This window comes from Hippoglossus hippoglossus, chromosome 6, assembly GCF_009819705.1.
Source record: "Hippoglossus hippoglossus isolate fHipHip1 chromosome 6, fHipHip1.pri, whole genome shotgun sequence".
NCBI classification, from domain to species: domain Eukaryota; kingdom Metazoa; phylum Chordata; class Actinopteri; order Pleuronectiformes; family Pleuronectidae; genus Hippoglossus; species Hippoglossus hippoglossus.
Genome location: NC_047156.1, coordinates 5882537 through 5905252, shown reverse-complemented (window position 1 = coordinate 5905252; position 22716 = coordinate 5882537). Strand labels below are relative to the sequence as shown.

The 22716-nt window shown below is 44.3% G+C and overlaps 1 protein-coding gene across 11 annotated transcripts in view; it reads left to right on the top strand.

The window, feature by feature from the left end:
• Positions 1–21072, top strand: part of bicd1a (bicaudal D homolog 1a) — a 30121-nt gene extending 9049 nt beyond the window's left edge. For 2 of the 11 annotated variants that reach the window (XM_034588539.1, XM_034588538.1), the window contains exons 2-7: positions 12155–12309; positions 12953–13450; positions 15419–15811; positions 15946–16707; positions 16801–16952; positions 17061–17782. In XM_034588539.1, the coding sequence (XP_034444430.1) occupies positions 12155–12309; positions 12953–13450; positions 15419–15811; positions 15946–16707; positions 16801–16952; positions 17061–17610 (2510 nt within the window). In that variant the 3' untranslated portion in view covers positions 17611–17782. The other 9 variants (XM_034588537.1, XM_034588536.1, XM_034588535.1 and 6 more) reach the window with 9 other exon arrangements.
• The last annotated feature ends 1644 nt before the right edge of the window (positions 21073–22716 follow it).

The following is a 22716-nucleotide window of genomic DNA, read 5'->3' as shown; positions in this document are numbered from 1 at the left end:
AATGTTTGTTTCTTTTAAAAAAGCATCAGCCTCTTCAATTATTCTGCTGTGGTTGTGTCTAGACGGAGCAAAATCGAGTTTCAGCTTCTTTCCTGATTATCATCTCTGCATGCAGAGGGAAGAGAAGCGTCCTATCTCCATGTCCAGAGGCCATTACATCCAGCGACGATGTAGAGCAAGAACAACCGCGATCGGTCCTCTGCCTCGTCACAATTACAGTGCACGTATACAGTGGCATGCATGAGCATGTCACTGTGTGTGTGACACAGAATCAGGGTCAGAGGATCTGTCTTTGTCACTTTTACCCTGTTAGGGGCTGTACACTCTTAGACATTAAATTATCCTGTAGTTCAGCCATTTAATTAACCCTGTCCTCCATCACGGGAGCGCTGATGTCAAGTTAGGTCAGGAGACTGAGCGAGCACAGAGGAAGGACCTTGACTGTTGTATAAGTGCATATGGAAGATTTATAATAATGTTGAGGTAAACAGGCCTGAGAATTTACATAACCAAGACGTTTAAAAACCTTCTCGTATTCTTGTGCAGGCATCTCAGCGCTATCACAGCCTCACAAAGCTGCAAGCATAGAGCGTAGACTGTAAACAAAGATGGACGACACATCTCCTCTTCCTCACACTGCAAGAAAATGAAGCCAAAATATTCCATCAAGTCGGGCTGCGTTCAGACAGAAATTTGGAAATGATATTTGGGGTTGGGTTTGGTCACGTACCTTTCGGGTTCCTGACAAGCACTGCTTAAAATAACAGAAAACAAATTGTGTACTTTGACTTTTCAGGTTAGCCTGTGTCCCATCTGCTAACATGGATGAAGCAGGGTTTATGACCTATACTGCAGTCAGCCACATACAGACAGACAGACTGAGTTTTCTGGAATTAATAGGTGAAAATCCATATATTCTGCTTCCCACAGTTCTGCAGGTCCGTCATGGACGCTCTCCTCCTACACTGCAGAAAAGCACTGAGTCACCCACAGGCCCCATATGTCAGCTGCAAGAGAGTCACTGTGCATCGCAGCCTGTGTTTGTCTGGCTCGGCCGCGTCCTCTTTATCAGGGGGATCGACCGCAGAGGGAGGAGACTGTGTTATCTGTATATTCTGTCTCCTGTCGCTCAGTCTCTGTCGGCTGCCTCTTTGAGTGCATTTACTGACCAATACCGATCGTCCTGCAAGCTTTCAAACACCTCTGTTGTTTTGTTTTTCAGCGCTGTCCTCATTGCTCATTATATCTGCACCACTTAGTCCGACAAAGGGATAAGGGACTATAGGACGGAGGGAGGGAGGGAGACGGAGTGGGTCGATGTCCACACTCCCTACATTAGTGCTCTAATGCGTCTTCACCCCAGGCGTGTTCCTGAAAAACTCAGATGACAGAGGAGACTCGGTAGCTGGGGAGGAAAATGGTCTTTTGTCATTTAGGAGGATTATGACAGAGGGAGAAACCACTTAAAGGATTCTGGAACAAGAATGGATAAATGTATTAGAGGCAAATTGTCCTCGGAGAGATAAGAAGCAGAGGAGGAATGGAGGATTCAAGGAGTGGAGGATAAAGTTATGTTAAAAGATGAAAAACTGGGGGGAGTTTTATAATTAAAATCTTTCAGACAGCTTTGTTTATTCTGTTATTTCAGTGTCAATGAACTTCTGAGCGTCTGTGGATCTCCGTGTTTATCAGGCTGTAACCCGAGGGAGAGGATCTGTCTGGGACGCAGCTTTACCTCATACACGCACAGCTGCACACAAACAACTTCAGACACACAAATATCCACGTAAGGCTGCAGTGTCTCTTTAAAAAGTCTGTTTATTGCTTCAGCACATTTACCATGCGAGAGGCTGTGACACTGAGAAAACCCTGACACTTACTAGTAAAGAAAAAATGAACCTGAAAATTTACAACCATGTCAATCGGTTAAATTTATGAAGCAAAAATGTTTGTCTTGTATGATATTAAACAGATTATATTTGGGTTTTCAAATGTTGCTCCGACAAACAAGATGCTAAACTATGTTTGCTTAGGCTTTGGGAAAATGATTCCAGTACAGTTTATGGAGATTTGATTGACCAAACAATCAATTACTCATGAACAAATCAGCAGATTAATCAATAATGAAGATGTTTTAGTTTAGTCGGAGCCCTAATACCCTAAAGTAAGAGTAAGACATGCGCATCGATTCCTTCTTGATTTACATTTCTACGTCTGCCAAGGAGGTTATGTTTTCATGTGTGTTTCTTTCTCCGTCTGTCTGGTAGTTTGCAGTTTGACACAAAAGCTACTGGATGATGACCTCAAAACCTGGTAGAGGGATGTAGTGTCTATCAAATTTGGGTGTGGATCTGGATCCGTAATATTGTGACAGTATGTGGAAAATCTGTATCTAGTGAGTTTAAATGGGGCTTCCTTCCTGAAGGCACTCTGAATGAAATCCTCCTCTCGCTCTCCTCTCTCTGGCGACTCTTCTTGTTCTCCAGTGAATGACAGGACTCAGGGATGAATACCAGTGAAGTGCATGTTCAACTCCGCCTGCAGCCGCGTGTGTTTCTGAATTAGTGAGCTGCAGCGGCCTGGCGAGTCGGCCGTGTGTTTTTGTGGTCGACTTGCTCATGATCTCCTCGAGGCCACATTACCGAGCAGAGCAGAGCAGAGAGAGAGAGAGAGAGTTATGTATGACACAGTTTCTGCTGGTACAGTTTGTGCAGGTTGCTCGCACTCATCGCTGCTTTCTGGCAAAACATAAAATCGCGCGCTCCCGATGATCGTAGATGATGAGCTGTTGAAAGGCTACAGGACTCACAGAGGAGCGGAGAATGTAAAGATGGATTTTAAGAGAAAAGAGAGGCAATAAAGAGTCATTAGGAATTCTGCAAACTAATCACACGCCCAGCTGCCTCTCTGTCTACCGATTCAATGTTCATTCAGCCAGGCACCGCCGGAGCACACAGCGGCATTCAAGGAGTCCAAGCGTCTTCTTTATCATGAGCGGACTTGAGCCAAATTGAATCTGTTTAACAAGCCACATCTTTTGAGCTAAACACAGCCCGTCCCCTGGCAGACCTCTCAGCACCGTGCACTGCACACATTGTGTTGGGCCCAACGTGACAGATGTGATGCTAAAGCACATAAAGGCCTTTTTCTGCTGTTACCCTGCATTATACAATGTAAGATGTAGCATAGCATCTTGTTATCAGAGGAGTAATAGGCTCCAGGGAACTAAACAGCATTCCAGTGAAGAGAGGATCCACATTCACGTCTGTAAAGCTTTCATATTATACCAGCTCCGTGTTTATGTAGACAGTCGTTCATGAATGAAAGAGGTTTCAACTAAGGACATTGAACTGAAGGATTTAAATGGTTCAGTAGAGCATGTTTTGATTCTCACCATAACCATGAGAATCCAATAAACTCCTAAAGGTTTTACCACAAAGTAAATTCATCATAACCAGGTACTGGCTCAGTCAAGTTACATCAACAACGGCTTTAGTTTTTGTTGTTTAGGTGCAGTGCAAGTTACCATGGTGATTTATCTTGGAAACAGTCTAGTGATGATTATGTCATTTCAACTTCACAAAACAGAATAAAATATATTAAAATACATGCAAAGTACAAATTTTAAACATGGGTCACTGAACTGTATTTTTTTTTATAATGTAATTAATCTGTTTTATTTGTTAATCTCACTGGAGTGATTGACCTCTATTGTTGCTGGGCTGTGATTAGCCAGCTTCCCCTGGCTGGTGGAAATGTGCCTGTGTGTTTTTATAGATGACAGATCTCTTGACTTGGCACTTTTCCCTGTGGCTGAGCACATGGGGACATCTCTCTGCCCTTGATGAAGGGCGAAATGTGCCGGAGCAGTTTCTCTTATAAAACAAATTATATTAATGGCTTATCAGGGGTTCGCCTTTTAATTATAATGTATATCAGAGTTACTTTAGGATGTTAAACATATGAAACACAGAAGGATTTGTATAGCAAACATCTTTTAATCGTATTCAGACTCAGCTCAACGCATTACGTCCATGTTTAATAACGTTTGAAAAAAGTAACCATGATCATTGGCTTTATCTCAGTTTTGGCTTGATACTTGAGAAAGCCTGTGTCGGACGTTGGAGACGAGGGATTCGAAAGAAGTGGAAATTGAGGAGGTCTAATTAAAGACACTCGTGAGATGCATTATGGGAACCGTAGGATCCAACATCTTGGCCTCTGCTTCTTTCATTTAGACCCGTTTCCCCTCCCAATTTATGGACATGTAAAACCCAGTGAATTTCTGGAACACACATTTAAGATTTACTCTTCTGTTCTTATTCAGAGCAGCAGTTGACCTGGAGGTGAGATGGTTTTATCCACACGACAAATAAGTGATTCTTCGCATCATTTTGAAAACACTGGTTAACTCACTAATCAAACTGCATAGTTGGTTTCATTTGAAATTTCACATTGAAAGACAACAGAGAGAGAACCAGCAGTTTACCCCGTTACCGCTCCTCCTCCTCCTGTGTCGTTTACCTTCGCTGACGGCAGTCAACAGTGTGAATGAGTGAGTCAGGAATAAACAAACACTCGTGGTTGTGGCTGCTTTGCAACCCATCGAGCAAGTTAACAACACAGTGAGGCCACATATGCTTCAGTTTTGTTTTCACAGCTTGCAGGTACACAGGCTGCAGCAGGACACACACACACACACACACACACACACACACACACACACACACACACACACACACACACACACACACACACACACACACACACACACACACACACACAGCTGTATTGGCTTTGAAGCAGCAGCAGTCCGACATGTCTCTCTCCATGGTTCTGAAATCCCTGATATGGTTGGCTGGGCTGGCCATCTGGACAGTAGTGTGTGTGAGTGTGTGTGTGTGTGTGTGTGTGTGTATGTATGTGTGTGTCAGTCATAAGTATTCTGCATCTTATGATTTGACTAAACCACCATTTCTGCTTCCCCACAACTTATCAAACCATCGCAGTAGCAGAGATTAGGTCTTTGGGTTGATATTTAAATCGCTACATGATCAAGATTCAAAGCTTTTATGGAATAATAAAGATTGAAATACAGTTTAGTTTACTTTAGGTTAGTTGTACAATTTATTTATTGAATCCACATCATGTTAACCATATAAAACCTCAATCTTAGCTCCATCAATTAATCTCCGACTGTGCGCTCATTAAGAATTAATTAAAGGTTCCCGGAGTGTCACTGTCATCTAATTAAATCCCACATTAATTAGAACTTGAACACATGAGGGCACATTAATAAATTATGAAATACAGTTGATGGGTGTTCCTGTCGCCTGCTGCAGTGGTTGAAGTTAAACTTCTATCGTGTGCGTTTAGCTCTAAGCTTCGATCTCTGACCTTGAAATTTTAATCAAGTCTGGACGCTCGGCTCACTTTATATCGCTTTCTATAAATAAACCAGTTTTTCAGTTTTTTTACAGTCCGTGCTGTCGGGTCAACCTCGTGCTTTACATTAATCATGAAAGTTTGCTGGAGATTAATTGCGGTTGTGGGAACACTTTGCTCTTTTTCTCCCTCCTGGGTGTAAAAATAGAAACACACATCATTGGCCCTCCCCTGACTCCTCATTAGGGACTGCAACAAACAGGGAAGGATTTCACACACACACACACACACACACACTCCTCCTCTCTCACCAGTGTTTCCCTCTATCTGCATCTCTTTCCATGGCCCCAGGGATGAATATCTATAGAAGGGGACCCTATTGTCTGTACTTTTTTCCACTGAGGCACAGAAGGCTGCGGAGCCTCGAGGTTGAATGCATTATGGGGGATTTTTAGCCAAACACAATGCCAGTGACTCCATATTAATATCATCCTTAGGAAATGGTATTAAACTTTAATCTTGCACGCTGTTCTTCTGCCTTGAATAACTGTGTTGTGTTTGCCAATTAGGACCCAGATACAGAGACACTGCAGATCTATCGCTGTAATGAAGCATTGTGCAGCATCGTCAGCGCTGTTCCAGTAATTAGCCTGTTCTATCCGGGGCCGTCATCAGTGTTATTTTTAGCCTTTACAGTGCAACAGCAACAGGGGGGCCCGGGCGCGCTGCGTTTCCTTTATGTACAAACGTTGAGCGTCGTCCATCAGTGTCACTCACTGTGATTTCCTCTACAAGGGGCAGTGAGCAGATGGAGCGAGAGAACTTCGAGGGTTGTTATGAAACCATCTGCCTCTCGTTTCGCATCCGAGACCCACAGATACTCCACGGCCGAGTAGCTGCTGAATCACCGACTGTAACTGAGGCCGTTTCTGCAAAATCTAAACACACTGTTTACTTTCTTCAAAATATTTTTCAGGCCAGACAAGTTTGAATGAATCTTTTGACACAAAACTGCGTTAAGACATAGATCACCTGCTAAAGCAAGATTTTTACAGAGATAATTTGTTTATTTCTTTCTGTTTTACTGAGAATAGACTTAGAATAGGAGGAAAAGAAATAAAAAATCTAAAGTAAAAAAAATATGACTTCTAAGGTCAATATTTAATTCACAAAAACTTTTAATCTATTGTTTCTGTGTCCGTATGTAAGTAATAAGTTGTCAGAAGGAGGAGATCAAATTAATTACATCTATGTTGGCTATGTTGACGACACTTCATGTGTGTGAGCGAAGCTTTGGGCCAATTAGGACGAAGCTCTGTCGTCACAGAGGTGATTCCCAGATGTTGCATCCAGAGAACAACTGCAGCACCTGCTTTAGAAAACTGCAGCCACCTCGCAGTGCTTTTAATGTCATGTGACACGGTGACATTCTGCAGCACCGGCAAAAGTCGAACTTCATTTCTAACCAGCATGCATTGCTCCAAATCCAGCATGCTTCACTTTGAGTCCAATCTGTGCAGCACCACATTAAAACACACTTTAAACGTATTTACCTGAGTAATCTCCAGTACTATATGCATCCAGTCTTGGCTGTTTTTTTAATAGACACCCCATGAAGTACAGTGAAGGTGAAATCTATTGAATTTGTTCAACCTCCTCTGGGGCCAGATATCCACCGTCCCCCCCCCCCCCCCCCCCGCAGGGCCCAGCTGTTGCTGCAACGCCTGCTCGGACGTTGACGGCCTCTCGTGTGAAGCGAGGTTTGTGAACTCATTCAGTCGCACTGTGCTTAGAATTAATCAGCCGGTTTGTTCCCGGGGGGGGGGGGGGGGGGTCCCTCGCACTTAATCATTCACTACAATCACACTGTACCCCAGAGAGAGCGAGAGAGGCCACCAGGGAGAGGGAGAGAGAGAGAGAGAACAAGAGAGTGTGAAAGAGAGTGAGAAATAAAAGAGCTGGAAAATTAGAGTTTTTTTTTATTCTGGTCATCACAAAGCCTTGAGTCCTTGAGGAAGGTTTTTGTGTTTGAGTGGCTAAATGTTCTGTGTATTTACAGACTGATTATTTAGCTGGACTGATTATTGCCGTCTCTGATTCATATGCTAACTGGTAACTTTGTAATTCAAAGGGTAAAACAAAAGGTGTCTATTGAATTTGAATAAGAATGTCCACTTGGGGGGGTCAGTGCTTGAATAACAATTCATTTACCTGATTTACTGCATGTTACTAAATGTTTACATTAACAGACTGGATAAAGTGTGAGCATCATTTTTAATTTGTTTGACCGTGACTGAACGTTAGATGAGTATTGATACGTCGGGTCAGACGGAGTTGATCGACAAACCTCGGCGCTCAAATCTCATCACGGTGGTTTAAACTCATAACTCGGCCTTCTGGTCTGTGCCTGTGTTAAATACCCTGAATCTACTCAAGTAGATTTCAGATTGTAATAAATCCCCCCCTGTCTAATATTATAGCACACTCCGCTTTATTTAGCCCGTTAGCTCATAATTCAACATTAAATGCAACGATGAAAAATGACTGTGCGGTGAAAAGACACACTGTATCTGCACACTGTATCCTCCAAGTAACGGCTGCATTCAGCCTATGAATGATTCATCCCGATCACAGACGATGTTGCTATCATGGCGTGGAGGGATTGGAAAAAGGCTGCGAGTGAATTATTAACTCATCCAGTCCAAAATATACGGCTCCCTCATGACTCAGGCTGCACGGTCGATTGGCTCGAGTAACTCTGTCCAGGAACGGCGTCCTGGAGACTGTGATAACTACACACGCTGGATTGTTGACGGTGTCGTGTGGCGATTGTAAACCGTGAAATATTTTTTTCAAATAAGCCGGTATTGATCCATTCGTCTCTCCCAGAGGCGGCGGGCACCATCCCTGTTTCTCCTGCAGACAAAGTGGAGGAGGGCTCTTATTTATTGAAGCACTGAAGCTGTAGCTGCATGGACATGGAGGAGCAGCCTTCTGTGGAAAACAGTGCACGACTGCAGGATGATATAATATTGAGGAAAGGTTGTTCTCTTAAAATATTGTTGCTCCGTGCAGTCTTCTGAGCTGTAGTGCTGCTGTAGGTACAGTAGGTCTGGTGTGGTGTGCGTTAACTCTGTTTTGCTGTTGACGCCTGATTTGATTTTGTCAATCAGGCCTCGGGTCCTTTATCACGACAAGTCAGCTCTTAGTGCCGTGAAAACCTGTGTCAGGAGAATGGGAACAGTGTGTCTATTGATCGGAGTGAAACGGCATCTCACACAGTCAGAGAGCAGGTGTCTCTGAGGGACGGCCCCAAAAGAACAACCCTCTCGTGGACTGGGATGTTTGACTATATCACCTGGATCACTTGTCTTTGTTGGTTGATGTTTTTGTTTATATTTTATTCTTTTATGTGTCGGCCCCAGCCACAGCGAGTGGCCGGAGGCACAGAATTTAATGGTCAAAGCTCAAGTTTGCAGTGACCTCACAAAGCCCATTTCTTGCCTTGTGAACATGATATCTCAAGATCGCGTCGAGGAAATCTCTTGGAATTTGGTTAAAATGTTCAGTTTGACTCAGGGATGAACTGATAAGAATTTGGAGGTCAGAGGTCACTCCTTTTTTTTGCATCTTTTCAAACTTGGCACTGATGTCCTCTTAGACACACGGATTAACGGATTAGATTCAGGGGGGTCAAAGGTTAAAGCTCAATGTCACAGCAGCATCACAAAACATATTTTTGGCCTCTTTAACACGATGTCTTAAGTCTGCCTGAACAGAATTTAGGACCAGTTGTCACGGGGACTCAAACATAAACTGATTAGATTCGAGTCACTGTGACCTTATAAGTCTGAAAATGAAATGTTTGATAACTGAAACTGCACTGGTTGGAAGAGTTTTACAGCTGGAGGATGCAACTAATTCTAGTTGCATCGCTTGTTTTCTGCCTCTATCTTCTAACCATCCCTCCTTTTTTCTTCCCCTAGGCGTTCGGCCAGGCCTACACCAACCAGCGTAAGGTGGCGGAGGATGGGGAGACCAACGAGGAGACACTGCTGCAGGAATCCGCCTCCAAAGAGGCCTACTACACTGGACGTGTGTTGGAGCTGAAGATGGAGGTGACGCTGAGCCGCTCGGTGGCGTCCAACGCCCAGGCGGAAAATGAGCGGCTCAACGCGCTCGTGCACGAGCTGCGAGAGGTGAGTTTGTCAACACTCAGCAGCATATAGTATTTATATATTTATGTTCAGAATATTCATTTTAAATATGCAGTATTGATGCAGTACAAATACACAACTTTCTAGTAAGTTAAATAAGGAAATCACTGTAAATTTAAGAAAAACTACATCTGCAGAAGTTTGATGGTTGTTGAGTTTTTGTTGATTTATTTTTGAATGGGGTTCATTTAATACCCAGAGATAAATAAGAGACAAATATAAAATTTGCACTTTAGTTGTGTTACTACCTTTGTGAAGAAGGACATAGGCCAAAGGGTCACAGTGACAGGCAGAGCACCGACAAGAACAATACACACATGCGTATGTGCATGCATGCATGCAAACATGTCGGCAGCCACTGTGTCGGGCGCTGCACAAGTTCGAGCCGGGGTCAGACACCACGGCCACGACCCCATTGTGGGGGGCAAATCCGGCGCTAAGCTGGGGAATAAGGGAAATGCCCTGAGCTCGGCACATGTGTAGGGACAGAGCTGAGCGGGGCTGCTCTCATCACGCAACCATAACAGTCACAGCACGCACACACACACGCACACACACTCCCATTCACTAAACTCATCTGGGAGTGTTGTGACGTTCAGTTGCTACACACACACACAATCTTTTACAGTCTATATTCACAAAATGTCAGGCTGCTGCCGTTAAGATGCTTATGTTCCATAAGCAGCTTAACGTAACACACAGAAGCCAAATCAAGATGTTGATCAAAATCAATATTTTCTATTTGGAAACTTCTGACTTTATAAGCCTCGTCGATATACTGACTTTGAGCTGTTACTTCTCTGATGCACATCAGTGGTTTGACGTGTTCAAATACCTTCATTCTGTCTTTGAAATCCTCATTTACATGTGGGATGCTCATTAATAAAGAGAGGTCATGTTTCCATCTTGAGAAGCAGGTGTTGTAACCACACTGGGGAGTTAATTCATCACAGATCACGTCGTATCTGGCAGGTTTGTAAACATGTGCAGATCTATCAAGGAAAAACTGCTGGGGAATCTACCGGCATATGTCAGAACATCCGAAATTACAATTAACTGTATATTTATCACCGATCCTGTGAAGAATTAGACATTTCTTTCCCCGTTGTCCTTCACCTCAGCTGCAGTGCTGCTATTGATGAATAATTACAACACATCCGCTGCACTTGCCAGAGCATTACAAATCTATCAAAGCTGTCGCAGTCGGTGCTGTGAACTCCAGGTCAGGGGCCGGGTTGCCCAGCTCGGCCCTGTGCCTGGCCCTGTGCCGGGCCCTGTGCCGGGCCCTGTGCCAGTGTTGTGTGCCGCACTGTCCCTGACCCCGGCCGCTGCAGCCCCTGATCAGCTACGCTCCTATCGAGCCTCACTGACTGATAATTGGCCTGTAATCCTGTTCACTTCATACCCGGCTCAGTGTTAAGTCGTTTCTATAATATAGTAGATTTCTGAGAATGTCATGTTTGGTTTCAGTTTTCTTGTCCTGGATCAGTACAAAAGTATTTTTATTACTCGAGGCTGCACTACACTGAGCTTTGGACTTTAGCTGCAAGAGTATATGAGCTGCTGTCAGCCACTGTACAAATCAAAAGATTCAGAGGATCTTAATGGTCTTTCAGTTTCAGTCCAGTTGCCAGTTTTAAAATAACCACCCACCCTCAAACACACACATAAATATCGAGATTCTGGAGGTTTAAAGCCCAGAATAAATTTTGCCTGTGCTGCATGAGCTTCATCCTCCAGAGAGTGTTTCACCAGCTCCTGACACTGTGTCGGGGTCAGCACTTCTGCCTTCTGCACAGGGAGCTGCAGGGAGCTCTGCAGTGAGGAGCACACACACACACACACACACACACACACACACACACACACACACACACACACACACACACACACACACACACACACACACACACACACACACACACACACACAACCATCTGCCTACTCATTGTATTGTTGTGGATACATTTAGTTGTGTTTGTATGTACAAATAAGAGCTTTTATATCTGGTTCTCTTTTCTAGATTCCCTTGAAAAGTTAATAACAATAAAAAAACATCACAGGAATAGTTTTTAGCCACAGATGGAATATTTGAAGATAGACGCCACGTCTCCAGTTCACCTCCTTCCATTCTATAAAAATTAAGCTAAAATATGTTCGATACACGTGGTGCCATCTTGTGCTTTAAAAAAATAAATAACAAACTTACTGGAAGAATGAACATTTGAATATACAATGTGATAAGAACTTAAAATGGTAGAAATTATCATTTCGAGGGATATGTAACGTGTACTTTGACTTTTTAGTTTGGTTCATGTCCCATCCACTAACATGGAGGGAGGGTTCATGAGAGCCACAAGGGGGCGATCAAGATCATTTGGCTTCACGTTTAGGCAGCTGTCATGTTGTCCATCTTTATAAACAGTCTAAGGAGCAAACTCTAGAACTGTTTCATACTTTTAGCTTCAGCAGAAGAAAAAGCACAGACTCTACCTCTCTCTACCTTTTCTCACTCATGTAATTCATCCTCCCTTCTTCCCTCTTGTGACTCCAGAGCAACGAGACGCTGGAGCTGCAGAGGAGCAGGATGAGGGAGGAGATCAAGGAGTACAAGTTCAGAGAGACCAGGCTTCTCCAGGATTACACCGAGCTGGAGGAGGAGAACATCACGCTGCAGAAACTGGTCTCCACTCTCAAGCAAAATCAGGTCGGTGTGAAGAACCCATTCGAATCATTTCTCAAAAACAGTGCAGCACACTCACAGTTTGTCAGGTTTGTCATCACTTTTATTGATGACACACACACACACACACACACACACACACACCCTTGTCTCGGTGGAGATGAATGACTCACACTCAGTGTCCGTCACTTCCAAACTTCCCCAAACATGGTCGTCTTTATGTTTTAGTGTCAGTTGTGGGATGGCCTGAATAAAATATGCTCTCACAGTTCACCCTTCAGTTTCAGTAAGAGGTCACATTTCACCCTCTTCAATTACAGAGTCATACGGTGTCTTTATTGGCTTTTATTATTTATAGGTTATGTATAATTTATAATACCTGGTCTGTGCTGGAGTTGATTAAGGCCATATAATCAATATGAAATCTCTATTGTGATGCAAGACTTAGTAATGATTTTTTTGACCACATCATCCAGCCCAAGATTTAGATTAAATACTACATGGAAGCAGTATTTTAATGTAAATAAGAAGTGTGGTATTTAAGTTTTATATGATAAAATACATATTTTGAGTGAAATAATAAGTGAACTGAGTATTTTAACCCTAAAAAAAAAGTTGTAATCTAATTAAATCGTTAGATCAAATGTCTCCTCTGTCTGTCCTCCAGGTGGAGTATGAGGGACTCAAGCATGAAATCAAGGTGCTGGAGGAGGAGACCGTCCTTCTCAACAGCCAGCTTGAAGACGCTTTACGTCTGAAGGACATCTCCGAGGGTCAGTTAGAAGAAGCCCTGGACGCCCTGAAGAGTGAGCGTGAGCAGAAGAACAACCTGAGAAAGGAACTCGCCCATCACCTCAGCCTGAGTGACAGCGTCTACGGGGCCGGGGCCCATCTGGCGCTCACCGTCACCGGCGTCGAGGGCCTCAAGTTCCCAGAGGAGACGATTGTATCCAACGGCACCAACGGCAGCACCCTCCCCGCCGCTAATGGCAATAATGAGGACAGCAACTGGCGCAACGGTCACATCCACGTGGGCACGGGGCTGACGAAGATGAACGGGGAGTATCGCCCGGGCCGGAAGGGAGAAGCCCTGCACCCGGTGCCGGACCTGTTCAGTGAGCTCAACCTGTCAGAGATGCAGAAGCTCAAACAGCAGCTGCTGCAGGTGAGTCACAGGGAGAGAGGCCTTACAGCAGGGTCAGTGAATCACAGTGAATTCAATTACCTGTAAAAACACAAGTAAATTCTCCAGTTTTATTCCACAAAACAGCACATGCACAGCTTCTTCATCGAATGATTCATTTTCAAGGACGGATGTGAATGCTATCTGCTATTTTACACTGTAAAACATTAACTGCAGAGGAATGGAGCCAGAAAGGAATGGCTACACTAATCCACTTTCCTACAGCTCAGTTTGCCGATGGTAAAAACATCCAAATTACAAGATGATGACATTTTAACAACAAGAACAAAAAACATTATAAGCTCCATGTTCGCCCATAGACTTTGCTTGAAGTCTGAACGTTAGATTATTGTAGCACAAACTACACTTTCCACTGAAATCCATACTAATGACATTATTGTTATTATGGCTGTGACCCACCTCACCTGACAAGATAGATCAGAAATATTTGTACATGTACATCTTAAAGCCCACGTGCTTTTAAATGTGCTAAAGTGAGGAGAAATGAAAACGTCATCTGAGTCACAGCAGATCATGGAGTCCGGATGTAGACGGAGGCTGTAGCAGTGGATATGTGCGTGCGCCGTAGTGAGTCCTGTCAGGGTGATTAGCGTCCGATAAACAGGGGGAGCAGATTCAGCCGAGAGACGGAAACTGACTCTATCTGCTTTTAGTTTTGGAGGCGAGGGGACAGAAATAGAGACGCCGGCAGGGAGGGAAAATGTCACAATGTCAAGTTTTAAGTTTCCATTTTCCTCACGTTTTAGAATTAGAGACGTTTATATGAGGATTTTGAATAGTTATTACTCTTTCTATAGAGTATCGGTCTTTCTTTTATACTCACTTTACACACTGAGTGGACTGAGTTGGTAAAATGGTCACAGAATACAGGAGGACTGCACACAAGACGTTTAACGATGTACTTATCACACAGCACACAGATCATATTCCTGCTTAAATCTAATTAAATCATTACTGCACACGTATCGGAGCCCCATTGGGAAACAGCTAATTAGATCAGTGGCTGCTATATTAGCCGCGTGCCTTTCTCTGTAAACGTATTTACTCCCTAATCAATTTTCTCCGTCGACTTGATTATTCTGGAAACGACGTGATGACCTGCAGCATCAGGACTTCTCCCTGCTTGTTGACTTTTCGTCATGAGTTTATAGTTTCATTGCAGGGTTTAGTTTAGTCATTTATTATAGTTTCAATTTCTCCTTGGTTCTGCCCGTTTTGCTCAAAACCAAACTCATAAGAAACACTTGAACAGACCATCTTTGAAATGTATTTAATGTATTCTTTTTAGTTTGGTCCATGTCCCATCTGCTAACATGGAGCAGATGGGATTTATAAGCTGTAGTTGCAGTTTTAAGGAGCTGTTTTCAACTTTAACTACGGACTATGGTCCTTTTGAGAGAATAAAGCTGCTTTACATGTGAAATGACACCTTTGTCCAGTCAAAAACAAAGGTCAACTGATATAATAAACCTTCCATGCTCAGGGTCACTGTCCTGTTTGAGTCTTCGGCCGGTCCTCAGGTTGCCAGCGCTCTGAACAAGGTTTTCATTAAGGGCATTTCTGTTCTTTGCTCAACGCTTTAACATCCTCCCTGCAGCTCGATGCTGCCACCACTGTGCTTCACTGTTGGGATGGTGATGAGCGGTGCCTGGTTTCCTCGGGATGTGTCACTTTGAATTGAGGCCAAACAATTAAATCCTGGATCCATCAGATCAGAGAATCTTGTTTCTCACAGTCAGAGAGTTCTTTAGGTGCTTTGTGGAAAAGTTAATTTGTCTTTCACTAAGGAGACGCTTCCTTCCTGAAATCTCAGATCAGAGTTCTGCACTGATGGTTGTCTTTGTGCTCAGATGTCAAAAGTGTAGGATTTTGAAATGGAAAATTTGTAGCAACCACTTAATATAACGTATACATATCCCCGTCCTGCAGGTGGAGTGTGAGAAGGCCGCGCTGCTCTTGAACCTGCAGGAGTCACAGACCCAGCTGCAGCACACGCAGGGCGTCCTGACCGAGCAGAACGAGCGCGTCCATCGTCTCACGGAACGCGCCAATGCCATGAAACGTCTCAACGGCGACAAAGAGCTTGATGACCCTCAAGAGAGCGAGAAGCCCGATGGTGGCTCGGTGTCGCCGCCGGCAAATGGTCACCATGATCCCGACATCCACGGGTTCGAGATCCTGGAGTGTAAGTACAAGGTGGCGGTGACGGAGGTGATCGACCTGAAAGCGGAGCTCAAGGCCCTGAAGGAGAAGTATAACCAGGCGGTGGAGGGTCAGGGAGACGGCCACAGTGACGACAGGGTCCAAGCACTGACTGAACAGGTTTGTTGTTGTTAGATGCAGATTCAAACTCTGTTTTAAATGTACGCATCAATTGTAGCATTGAGATTATTAACTTCTATCAACTCGGTTTCGCATCCTGTGACATCCCAGTTTTCCAACTGATTTCCTCCAAGCAGGTAACTCATCTGGAGCGCAGTCACCGTGAAGGCCGAGAGAGGGTGACGAGCCTGGAGGCCGAGCTGCGAGCGGCCACGTGCACGGCCACGGAGAGTCAGGGGATGCTGAACACAGCGCAGGACGAGCTGGTAACCTTCAGCGAAGAACTGGCACAGCTCTACCACCACGTCTGCATGTGCAACAACGAGACACCCAATCGCGTGATGCTGGACTACTACCGCCAGAGCCGTGTCACACGCAGCGGCAGCCTGAAGGGCTCCGATGGTCCTCGGGCTTTGCTCTCGCCTCGCTTGGCACGACGCCTCGCTGCAGCAGCCGCAGCTTGCTCCCATGAGCCCCAGAGCAGTCCCATGGGCTCCCCATCCAAAGACGCCCATCACAACGAGACGACGGCCAACACAGGGGACTCCTCGTCCTGCCACAGCAGCCCCACCCGCAACCTCACGGGCTCCCCAGGCATCAGCATCTCTCCTTGCCCGTCTCCACTGCACTCAGAGGTAGTAGGGGACCTGCGGAAGGAGCCCATGAACATCTACAACCTGAACGCCATCATCAGAGACCAGATCAAACACCTGCAGAAGGCCGTCGACCGCTCGCTGCAGCTGTCCAGGCAGAGGGCTGCGGCCAGGGAGCTGGCTCCAATGCTGGACAAGGACAAGGAGTCGTGCATGGAGGAGATACTCAAGCTCAAGTCCCTGCTCAGCACCAAGAGAGAGCAGATAGCCACACTCAGGCTGGTGCTCAAGGCCAATAAACAGGTGAAGCTTTTCCTTTGCTCTGAATACACCGTGAAGTAGTCGTGTGGTTTCCATGGAAACTGAAGTGTTATGTCCCAATTCTCTCCTTCGCAGACGGCAGAGGGTGCGCTGGCTAATTTGAAGAGCAAGTATGAGAATGAGAAGTCGATGGTGACCGAGACCATGATGAAGCTGAGAAACGAGCTGAAGGCTCTGAAAGAAGACGCTGCCACCTTCTCGTCTCTCAGGGCCATGTTCGCCACGAGGTGAGGCGGGGTCACGCAAATATGAAGCTGCTGAGATAGAGAACGGCTTCCATTAGTGTGAATAAAGAACTGTGTCTAAACTGTGTCCTCTTGTCTTCCTCTCCCCAGGTGCGATGAGTACGTGACCCAGCTGGATGAGATACAGAGGCAGCTGGCGGCAGCGGAGGACGAGAAGAAGACGTTGAACTCCCTCCTCCGCATGGCCATCCAGCAGAAACTGGCCTTGACCCAGCGTCTGGAGGATCTGGAGTTTGACCACGAGCAGATCTACCGTGGCCGCGGCGCCAAAGTGCCGAAGATTAGAAGCAGCCCGCCCAAAGTAAGTTGCAGAGGCGCCTTCACGGCTCCACCCAGCCCTACCAGGCTCCACAGCCCCTCCATCCTCACCAGCTCCTTCCCAACCCTCGGTAGACCCCCCCCCGTAGAGAATCCATCCTGTCCGTCCATGTCTGCGTGGATTTCTGAAACAATCCAGACCTCAGCTTCAACATTGCCCGACTTGCGTTGCTCCGGTTTGTCTCAGGACAGCTCTGACTGGTTAACCGAGTTCAGCCGACTCAATTACTCAAGACAAGACATAGGTAAACTGTCCCCATCACACAGACCCAGAAAATATAGCTCTCGCTCAGTGTCTCCTCGCGCTCGGAGAAGACTTTGATTCCTCGTCGTCTGCACACTCATGTCCACAGAAGCCTCAGGATGAGGTGGGACACAGAGGGGAGGTTTGAAAACTGGTTTCACATGTGAACATACAGCAGCACTGAGGACGAAGGAGCCCGGGACAAACTGCTCCATCCTCAACACAGCACTGAACCTATTGAAAGATGAACAGTAAAGAATTTTCCATTAAAGTTCATAAATCAGGCATTTTTACCGGCATCTGAATAGTTCCTAATATAACATATTATATCATATATCACTCTCCTATATCAGTGTTTCAAAGTGAAAACCAAGCAAAAAAATGGCTGCAGCTTCTCTTTAAAGATACAGTGTCTCAGAGCGCCTCCCAGTGGCACTTTAAGTAAATTACACATTGGAATTGTATTTATGTTTTTACAAAGACAGAAACGATTGAACCCATTTCATTAAGCTTATGACATGTTGGTTTTTATCTGCTGTAAAATCATCGTTCATCTTTGCATGCATCATATGTTCACATCTAAGGTTCTGTCAAAAGGCATTTGACAGGCTCAGAGTGGTTAATGTGATAGAAACCAGTCGCTCCTCCTCTCTGTGGCCCGACGTTCATCAGTCTCCTTCTACCACGCATGTCGTTTAAAAAAAGAGAACAGCATCATTATTCCTCCACTCATGATTCCCTTATCAAAACATGCTTCCAGTGCTGCAGACTCTTCCCACTGGGTGACAGCGTTTGAACACATTTCCCTTCTCTCTCCTGTCAAATGCTGTTTGACCTCAGAGCTCGACTTGAATGGACTAAAAAATAAATATATTTTGAAGTTGTGTTAGAAAATGAAACTTTATTCCTCTCATGAGCAGCAGTTGTTCTGGAGTTGAGCAGGACTGGATTGTTCAGCGTTAGTCCCACGTGCGTGTTGTGCTTTACAAATCAATACAATACTGGATTTGCATTGATGTGCATTTGTGTGTGTGTGGTGTCCATGTTTTTGTCTCTTTGGGTGATATGTGTTGTGTCTACCTCCACTGCTGAATGTGTAGCTGTACTGAAACTGGTCCTGTCAGTGTGGTCAGATGATCGATGGACTGATATGAGCCTTTCATAGACATTTACCCTTCAGAATAAACACAGCAGGGAGGATGTGCATTTATGTTCGATGTTTATTTTCTTAATTCAAGTTCAAACATTCATATGGTTTTATTTTTGGTTTTCTTTATGGTTAAACTGTAAAATATTAAGCCTCAATTACATTTCTTTGTAATTAGTTTTTCATAAGGAAATAAATACATATATACTGTATATAGGTATTGCTAAATTTGTACTCCCTAATGTGGGTCTTAGCATAGATATCGATCAGGCTCCAATTATTTATAGGTTATATTTGACTTCATGTATCTTCCTTTGCTTCCTCTACCCTTTTCTCATCAACTCTAAACATTAAACCTGCTTCCTGTTTGTTAGAAACCAAAACCAAGTATAACTACATGAGGAAGACAGTCACAGATGTAAACTAGTGTCTATGGATGAGAATCGTATAATTACTCCATTATAAAGGCCCAATCAGTCTGTCTCTTTGTCCCTGACCAGGCCGTCCCCTGTCTTGTCCCCCTGTTTCCTCTGTTCTTGTTGACTAACCCTGAGTGTCACCACTCTGTATATCTGTCTAATTTATCAGTTTCTTGTAGATTGTCAGCAGTCTGCTGCCTCAGTATCGTCACTTTCACCACAACTAAGGCGAGGGCGAGCGTCCCTAGCCCGCAGGTAACCAGATGTAGAGCCTGCTGGAAAGTAGGATCACCAACATCTGTCCATCTCATGCCACAGAATCATAGCTGTAGCACGTTCTCTCTAATGCACATCTAGAAGTTTTTTCACTGCACATCTGCATCTGTGCTACATCGATTGACCTGCATGTGGTTAGTTTTCACATTTATCATGAAGTAGTTGTTAACGGGTTACGGCTGAAACTAACTGCATCAATATTAACACTTCACTGGACCAGCGGGGGAAAGAATTGATTTTCACTTTGCATGTACAGATTTGCATGGCAGTTTTATATTGGCTTTATGCTATTACTGTAACTTATTTAATACCAGCTCTCTTTCTTTAATTTGAAGATAAAATCACGACATTATAGAAAGGATTTCATTCCAAATTTTAACTTTTTTTATTTGATTTGATTTGATCTCTATAGACTTTTTTTGTCAGCTGCAGTGGTGGAAATCAACATTTGCAAATAAAGTACAATTTTGAAAAGCAATCTTCTGAAAAATCTGAAAATATAGTCAACAAATACTAACATATTACGATAAATCAATGGCCCAGCAGTTTTAAAATAAATTACAATTTGTTCCATTTACAAGCTTCAATATTAAAGTGATGTTAACATTAAGACACCTATAATTATAATCTCAAAATACTGTGCTAAATGCGGCCATGCTGCATAATAAGTACTTAAGCCTTTATTACTTTATGTATATTATCACAGCCCCTTCCTGTATCTGTGGTGGCTTTAAAGGTTTAGACATTTTAGGAGATATGAGTCACTTTTGTTTGCTATTTACAAAAAAAATCAAGTTTCCAGCCTTCGTGCTAAGCTAATCGTTGGCAGCCATGTTCTCGTATACATCCGAACACGAGTGGTGTCGATCTTCCAAAAATCGAAAATCACAGCTTGATTATTTTTTCTCCCCAAAATGTTGAAACTTTTCCTCTTTTGGCCTTTTCTCACGTTTGCTGCCTTTTTGTTGATTTGCTGCTGATCATGATTCTTCCAGCATCAGTTTCTCTTCCTCTGCAGCCGTAACAACACACGTGTTCACTCTGTCCTGTTTATCCTTCTCTCCTGTGTCTCCTGCAGTCGTAAGTTTGTGGCAGACCTGCAGGATCACCACGCAGTTCTGACCAGCGGCATTCGCCTCCTCTCGCACAGCGACCCGTGTAACCATCTGGTCCCCCACCTGCCCGGCCCCTAGCTTCCCTGCTCCAGCCCGGGTGCTGGCCTGGGTCTAGAGCCACTCTGGAAGGGAGTTCAGTTCGACTTCAGTTCGACTCCCCCTAAACCACACAGTCGATCCTGGTGCGTAATGGACTCTGAGACCCCCGCCTACACCCCCAACTCCGAGCGCCGCCCGGTCCCCCGCAGGCCTCGTGGTTCCCCGGGTCGCAGAAGAAGAGCGGCGCGCTCTCCTCCTGGAAAAGAACTGGACTGAGGTGCAAAAAACGCCACAGAGACAAATCAGGGGGGAAATCTCTTCCCTTATTCTTACTAGTATTTATTTATAATTTATTGATCGTTTATTGATTTGTGACAAGAGATATTTATTACTGGAATGTTTTTTTTCTGTGTTGGTTGGATGTAAATCAAGGTGCGTTCGATTGGGTGAAGTGAGGCGAAGGCTTCAGTGAATCTGTACTCCGCCGATTCGGCTCTATTCAACAAAGAAAAACCAATGCAACCAAAAAACAGATCTTCCACAAATGTTCTTACTGCTCTAATGAAGAGGTTCAAAATTCGCCTAATCTTACTCTCCGGCATTTAAGATGTTAGATTAATAATCCAAAAATACACAGTGTATGCCATTTTAAATAGGAGCGTGAGAGAACATTGGGTTTGACGTCGCAAACAGACTAATGAAGCATCGTTTCTTGTGGTGGTGACGGGTGGAGTTCAGCTACCGTTCTAACACCACTAGTGTTTCTTGGAATGCCTGTTTTTTTTTTATACAACTTTTTTGGGGGTTTTGTTTTGCAGATCATGTGCATAAAGAATATTTTATACCTTTGTTTATTTTTATTTAATTGTTACTGCAGACTCTGGTGACGTGGTTGTGTCCGTTAGCGCAGATCTCTGTAGAGACCGAGGTAGGTGAGAGGAAGTTTGGGATCAGGACTTGGGCTGTTGGCCTGTTTGTTTGACCATGCAGGGATCAGACCTCGCGCTTTTGAACGTCAGTCATGAAAAGAGGATTCCCACATTGGTGTGCCTCTGATTCAGTTTCCGTCACCTTCATGTCAACACTGTTTTCTCACTGTAGAGTGTTCTCTATCCTCTCCGCTTTTGTTACTTTTATTTATCATGTCCTCGTTGAGTTGTCTCCACATGCTTCCTTCAAACAGTATGCAGTACTGTCCAAGCACAATTATAGCAATACGGTAGTGGCACCGGTCGTAGACGGATCTGGATGAGATTCACGTGATGTTTCAACCATTTCTGTCTCCACGAGCGCACCAGCAGGCTGACGACAACAAGAAGAAGAAGACGGCAAGATGCTCCCCGACTTTCTCAAAGCGACGCAGTTACAGCACTACTCTCGATTTCCTTTGTCACAACGGAGATATCGTTTCTTTTTCAATCGCTGCTTTGAGCCCAGAGGGACGGGGCTAAGTCTGATTGAGACAGATTTAATTTGTGATGTTTATTACATAATTGAAGTCCCCTCTCTCTCTCGGTCGTTATAAGATGATAATGTCTTTAACGTGGATGTCGTCGCCACTGCTATGAATACACACTTTGCCACATGGATATGAAATGGATGAACTAAAACTAGATAGCCAGTATTGCGTTGTAATGACATGCGGAAAATGAGCAGACTATGTTCTCTGTGTGTACATTTGTGTGTACATTTGTTGCATTTGTCTTTGTTAACGATGTAGATTGTTGCTACAGAGTGAGGAAAAATGTCTGTGGTCCGAAAGTAGCTCCTGAAGCCATGCAGGTTAACTCTCATGGTTTGTTTGCACAATAAAGCTGAGATGGAGAGAGACTAATCCAGTGAGAGGAAATAAAACAAAAACCTGAGGTTTAAAAAGCTGAACTACTGTGGGTTTTACAGTTTCTCCTCCATTTTAAAATAACGTGTTAAATTGGTTTCACGAGTCAATTAAAGATCTGTCCTCGAATTTATATGTGACTGTTTGTGTGTGTGTCCGTTTCTCTATCCAACTGTTTTCTGATCATCCATTTAAACTCTATATAAAGATGGACGACATGACAGCTACTCAGAAGTGAAGCCAAAGCATTTTAATCTCCCCCTGGTGGATGGCTATGGAATAAGTCATAAACCCTGTCTCCTCAAAGTCAGTGGATGGGACGTGGATCAAAGTAAAAAGTTTTGTTTTTCT